This window comes from Triticum urartu, chromosome 2A, assembly GCF_056163025.1.
Source record: "Triticum urartu cultivar PI428250 chromosome 2A, HENAU_Tu73, whole genome shotgun sequence".
NCBI lineage: Eukaryota > Viridiplantae > Streptophyta > Magnoliopsida > Poales > Poaceae > Triticum > Triticum urartu.
This window is the reverse complement of record NC_141874.1, coordinates 458,390,009-458,396,153: the sequence shown is the minus strand read 5'-3', so window position 1 is coordinate 458,396,153 and position 6,145 is coordinate 458,390,009. Positions and strand designations below refer to the sequence as shown.

The 6,145-nt window shown below is 49.5% G+C and overlaps 1 protein-coding gene across 3 annotated transcripts; it reads right to left on the bottom strand.

The window, feature by feature from the left end:
* Positions 1-1,540: 1,540 nt before the first annotated feature.
* LOC125537774 (uncharacterized) lies at positions 1,541-5,493 on the bottom strand. Of its 3 annotated transcripts, none has more exons than XM_048701088.2 (4): positions 5,200-5,493; positions 4,215-4,590; positions 3,987-4,118; positions 1,541-2,880 (listed from the first exon to the last, which is right to left on the bottom strand). In XM_048701088.2, the coding sequence occupies exons 2-4, from the start codon at positions 4,569-4,571 to the stop codon at positions 1,663-1,665; spliced, it is 1,707 nt and encodes a 568-aa protein (XP_048557045.1). In that variant the 5' UTR covers positions 4,572-4,590; positions 5,200-5,493; the 3' UTR covers positions 1,541-1,662. The 3 variants fall into 3 exon arrangements, with proteins under 3 accessions (XP_048557045.1, XP_048557046.1, XP_087400219.1); XM_048701089.2 differs by lacking the exon at positions 5,200-5,493 and adding an exon at positions 4,982-5,185; XM_087544093.1 differs by lacking the exon at positions 5,200-5,493 and having other exon boundaries at positions 4,215-4,971.
* Between the last annotated feature and the right edge of the window lie 652 nt (positions 5,494-6,145).

Below are 6,145 nucleotides of genomic sequence, written 5' to 3'. Positions count from 1 at the left end.
TCCATGATGAGAGGCCCCTTAGCCGGGAGCTCGGGACACTGTCACTATCTTAGGAGTGACAGTGGGATAAATCATGAGGTGAAAGGGAGATAAATCAGAGGAAACAACAAGGTTTATCCTCTAAGTTAAGAGATGGTATATCAACAACAATATCTCTCACTATATATTTATCTAGTTATCAGCGACAACACTAAGAAATAAAAACATCGTACATCATATTTTTGTCGTGATCTCTAAATTATGTGGTAGTAGGCTTAAAATAAGATTGTCTTATCAATCGCTGTATAATATACAGTGGTCATCTCTTTCTTTACAATAAGTTTGGACACATAAAAATGATGCGCGTAAATTGTCTAGTAAATATTTTGAGGTTGCTAAAATTTATTTAATTTTATGGATATTCTCAGTAAAATAGGTTTTTGCGAATGGATCAGATTAATTATAAAAGTTCATCAGAAGTACAAAACATTTTAAACATAATAAAAATTATATCGAGATTTCGAGACCACCGAACGGTCACTAACGCCATCAGAACGAGTCGTTATCGTTGCTCCCCTACTGGAGCCGGCTTGAACTTGTCGATAACACGTTGAACGGAAAGGAATAGCTTCCAAAATTAATTCCAACATTATCGTGATTTAATATTTACCGAAACTGGTTGAATAGTGTTTCTAAAATTTCCGAGAAACTTGTAGAATTCTTCTATTATTTTTTATATTTAGCGCCTAAGCAATTGCTTGTTTTCATCAGCTTTCTTCACCGCAAAATTGTTTGTCTACTTTTGCATGAAACACTCACCGAACCTATAACTATGACAATAGCATACATATTCATCTGTCAAAAGGACAGCCGCCTCCTCTTGAAAGAAACCTAGAGTTCCTCTGCTTCCAGCGCGGTGGATCACGTCCCTTTCCGATGGGAGGGCTTCATTTTTTTTATCCTTCTTCGAATTTTGTTATGGTTTGAGTCCTGCTTAGGAAGATGAGACGACGATGGCTCCATGAAGATAGAATAAGGTTTTTCCTATCTAGCCCGCGTCCCGGTGGTGCGTTTAGCATCGTCGTCAGACATGTGGGTATGTGTCTCTGGCCAATCTGTCTTTGGTGGATTTGTTCGGATCTGGTCGTCGTTCATCTACGTTTGTGTGTTTTTAGGTTGAATTCTTCCGATCTATGCTACTCTTCATCGGCGGCGGTTGAGGTTTTCGTGCGCTGGTCCCATGGGACCTTAGCATGACCATTTTCCGACTGTCTATTACAACAAGTTTTGTCCGGCTCTAACAAGGGAGGGGATGACGGTGGCGCGCATTCGGCTCGCTTCAGTGCAGGTAGTTGTCACTAGGTGGTCTACGTATTTGGATATAATCTCTATTATTTCTGGTGCTTGTTGTACTGTCATGACTAAAGATGAATAGATCGAAAGTTTTCTGCAAAAAAACATACTCCTTGTAATAATAATATACATAACACTACAAGCATGGAACTGAGTACACTTGAACCGCATCCCCAATTTTCAAGAGCTCAAAGCACTCGTGCAAAAGAAAACTCATCAACAAAGACAAACCCTGACTATATATCCCTGTCTGATTGAGCAAGTCATATCTAACTAACATCAGCAGTGATTGGTCGGTACACTTCAGTAATCGGCCAAGTTCAATTAACATCACAAGATACAGTACTGACTTTGAGCAGTTTCTCTGCCCTGTGACATGAGGAGCCCAGATCCAGCCAGCATCTGCTCCCTGAGATCCTTGATGGCCTGGTACCTCTCCTCGTCATGATCAAAGTTGAGCACTCCGTGGCTGCACCCTTCTGCCCAGTCCCCCTCCAGCGCGTCATCTGTCTCCCGGGACGTTTTCCGGTCGCCGCCGCGCGAGCCGGCATCATCCGTCCGTCTGTCCTCCGGAAACGATCCATGCGTCGTCGCACCCACTCTCCGGTCGCGCCTCGACGAAGGAGTGTAGCTCCAGGTATGCAAATTGCCGTTGCCGTCGACATTCAGCTCGATCGAGTGCATGTCACTCCCCTCCGAGTCGCAATCCTCACTGAATCCTCCGTCACCAGCATTGTCTGGAGCTGGAACAGGGCCAGAGGCAGCGCCTCCATTTTCAGACGCACGGGCTGATGGCATCTGATCGGTTTTCTCAGGCTCCTGGCCCTTCTTGGCGTCCAGACACGCCTGCAGCTCGTCGTGCAGCTGGGTGAGCGCCGAGTTCTTCTCCTCGAACTGAAGCCGCGCCTCCAGCAGCTTCATCTGGACCCGTTGCTCGCGCCACTCGTCCGCGAGATGGAGCATCTCCCGCTCTTTCTCCAGCTCCCGTTGCGCGTCCTCAGCTTCTCTCTTGAGCGCCTCCACCTCGGCCCTGTCCTCGCCGATGCCTCTCACGAGCTCGCCGCACATCATCTCCACCCTCCCTCTGCACTTCCTTTCCCTCTCCAGCTCTTTGTTGGCCGCGCGCAGCGAGGACTCGGCGTCGGCCAATGCGGCGCCGAGCTTCTCGTTCGCCCTCTCTGCTCTTCTCCTCGACTTCTTCTCGCTGTCCAGCTCCGTGACGACGTACTGCAGGGCGGTCGCGGCCTTCTCCTTCTGCTTGGCCTTCCAGGCCTCCATTTCCTCCACGAGCTCCTTCTTCAGGTCGTCGATCTCGCTGCGCTCTGCTTTCTGCTCCTTGATGAGCCTTCGCACGTGGGCGCGCGCAAGATCGAGCTCGGAGCGCAGCGCAGAGATGAGTGAGACGGTTGATGGGTTCAGCTCTCCCCAGATGTGTGCTAGCACCTTGGCGAGCTCCTTGGACGCAATCAAGCTGTTATACAGATCCTTCAGCTGGGTTGCTTTCTCTTCAGGGCATCTTGAAACATCGTCTTGAGGGTGTGTGCCAATCTGAAAACAGAATGACAAAGTTTAGTGCTAACTTCAACTCCTGTCTTCTTTTTTTATTTCAATTCATAGATAGCAAGGTTCTTATATGAAATGTAGAAATCGCCCAATTCAGAAGGTAAAAGTGGTAGTATATGATAGTATAGATAATAAAATCAGAGACAAGGCATACAGGTCTTTCTAATCGGAAATTAGCTTCAATAATTCTGACCACCCATATACTAAAAGGGAGTACTAGCAACTGCCCAATAACTACACCCCCTAACGACCTAGACGTAAGGAAAGTTATTACGGAGCCATTTCAGCTGCTGGATAAACAATCAAGCCTAGCTGATAGACTGATGCACAAGTGGACGAGACGCATGTGCATCTGAAAATGGTTCCTTGGAGATGCGTCCCACATTTGCTTCTGCTTTCATGTTTTACAAAACCAGCTCATACTTAAAGGTGCACAGCGCTAAAATTATCAGTGACTTTATAACTCAGCACGGCGGCGCCTACGCATACACTACTCTACTCATATAGCATTTGTAAGGTGGTGGCTACTGAGATGCTTCTTGGACAAGCATTTCTGAGTTCCGCAAATGTTTGCATATTTGTAGGAACCAACTTGCACTTAAAGGTGTGCTACGTTTGAAACAACAAGTCGAAAGTCCTTTCTGAGGGGAGAGATTCCTTTAGCTAGCAACTAGCTAGGCTCTGATTAAAATCATCACTAGCTCGGCAACTCAGAGCTAGTTCAGGCTTAAGACAACCTATTCTCCTATTCTAAGATCTATCAAGGGATTCTCATATTTTTTCAGTTAAACAAGTACTGGAAATTTTGCACCTACCCACGTCAATACTGACTGAATTAAGAAATTAGATAGCATTTGAACTCATCTATGTTGTCAGGGTGGGTAAGAATTTGCTGGTTCCCTTTTTTTTTGCATGCAAGATTTAAGTGTTTAATAGTAGAAATGTTGCAGATTCACCTGCTCAAGAGTCCAGACTCGATGATGAAGTACAAAATCTTTCTTCTGACGGCTCAACAACTACAACTAACATTTCTCGGAAAAAGGAAAGAAAAAAAACTAGAGCTAAGATAAGGAAAGAAGGTGCGGATTTACCTCCATTGCGCTGCAGTTGCTCATGACATCTGCTGAAGGCCACTGTCCATGGCCGTTGTGGCAGCTCCCCTTCCGGCCACCGGCCTCCTCAAACATTTTGATTTTGGTCCTGCTTCTTGAGCTCTTGGAAACCTACACCACCGCTAGATCGGTTAACCAACCACACCACAGATTCGACAAATGACGCAACCAAAACAGATGAATCTAAGTCCAAGTAGTATCTCTCACCTCCGTGGAGGCGTTGCTCCGAGGAACCAGGCTCCGGCGCGCCGACGCGTCCTTGTCCATGAGCAGGACATCTTGCTCCTCCCCGAACAGCCTGTCCTTGTCCGACTGCCAGAAGGCGGTGACGAGCCTCCTCGCCGACGCGCCGTCGGCGACCTGGCGACGGCAATGCCGGCTCCGGGACGACGAGTCCGACATGGCCGCGCCTCCTTCCCTCCCCCTGCGTATCAGCAGCACCGCAGGCCTCCTGGACCTCAGCCTCCTCGCCGCGTTGGAGGCGTCGGAGGAGGACAGCGCGCGGCGCTTGCGGATCCTGGCCAGCCTCACCGCCGCGCCCTCCTCCCCGCCGCGTCCCGGCATTGCAGCCCCGGAAGTTCCTCTGCTTCCCAGCAAGACGAGAGCAAGAGCGAGAGTGAGACAGAGACAGAGAGAGCAATGGCAGGCAGCACAATGTGGGTGGTGGTGAGTGATGCGGTCAAGATGAAGAGTGTGGCGGCATCGAAACCGATCAAAGGGGAAAGAGCAAAAGCGGAAAAGAAAAAGATGGGATGGATGCAGCTTTAGAGGAAGGAATAAGAAGCAGGAAGTGGCGAAAGGGGGCGATGCGATGTGACCGTCACCAATGCACCATTCCCTTCCCTTTAAATCAAACTGGAATCTGTTGCTAGTAAAACCTCTTGTTGAACGAATAGAGTAATGCAGGTGCGAATGCCCAACCCAAGAAGTAAACGTGGTTATAAGTAAACTACGTGCATAGGAGCGGTACCTACCACAGCAAGAAGATGACAAGCTTGTGAAAAACGCTTTCGCAAAGACCGAGGAGGAGGGGCATAAATGGAGTTCCAAGAAGGAAGAGAGAAGTCTAGAACCAAGAAATGCGCAGAGGAGAGGAGAGCAGAGCAGCGCCAGGAAGGGCGCAGCAGGAACCTCAAAAATGGCCTAGAAAATGAGAAACCATCCAAGAAGAAGCGACATGAGGAGTGCGTACCCATTAAGAGCAGGTGCATGAAGGGAGGCGCCTGCGCCCGATCAGCTGGCTGCACACGCCGTCATGATGAGGATGAGCAGCAGCAGCAGGCTTTGGTTGTGAGCTGCGCCTGCTGGAGCCGGCGCAAACACCAGCACAGCGCACGAGTGGGGGAGGGGTAGGGGACAGGGATGATGATGGGCGCGTCAGTGAGCGCGTGTGCGTGCACCACCCTATGCACTGTGTAGGACTACTCGTCGACGCGGGGGCGGGGCGGCCGGCAGTGAGAGGGAGGGGGGTGCAAGCGCGAGTGAGCTGTCGCCGTGGTGCGCCGCATATGATTAGGCCTTGTCGCATGTACGCCCGCCCGCCGTTGAGGTGACGCGATGGGTGGGTGGCCGGTACTACCAGTATTCAGTACTGCTGTAAACTGTAAGCAGGGCAGGTGCGTGCGTGCGGCGGGTGTTCGAAACCGAGGGCCGGGCTTGAGGTAGGTAGGTGGGTTGAGCCGTTGAGCAATGGCGGAACTACGTACGTGCGGAGAGTGTGGAGACCTTACGCGTGTGTCAACTTGAACCACACCAATGCCGTTTAATCAATCAGCTGAAAGTTCAAACAAATTCTCACTTGCGGTGTGATGTGCGCCGTCGTGGTCATGTTATGCTGCTCGTCTGCCTGCAGAGTCACAGCTGCAATGCCGGTGCGTCCGCTTGTTAGAAAATCCAAGGCACGTGTCCATCTATCCAGGGCAAAGCAACCACACGAAGGGTGCTTTATATATAAAGCAGTGGAAAACCCTTTTTCGTAAAGCAACCACACGAAGCATAACATTGAGATTCACTAACGAGATCCATCAAGCTTGGCTACATCTGGAAATATGACTACATACTACCCTCCCCGTGATATCATCATAATACCCACTTCTAGGCGGCAGAAGAAGAATCGCCTGCATGCTTGTCAGGGTCAC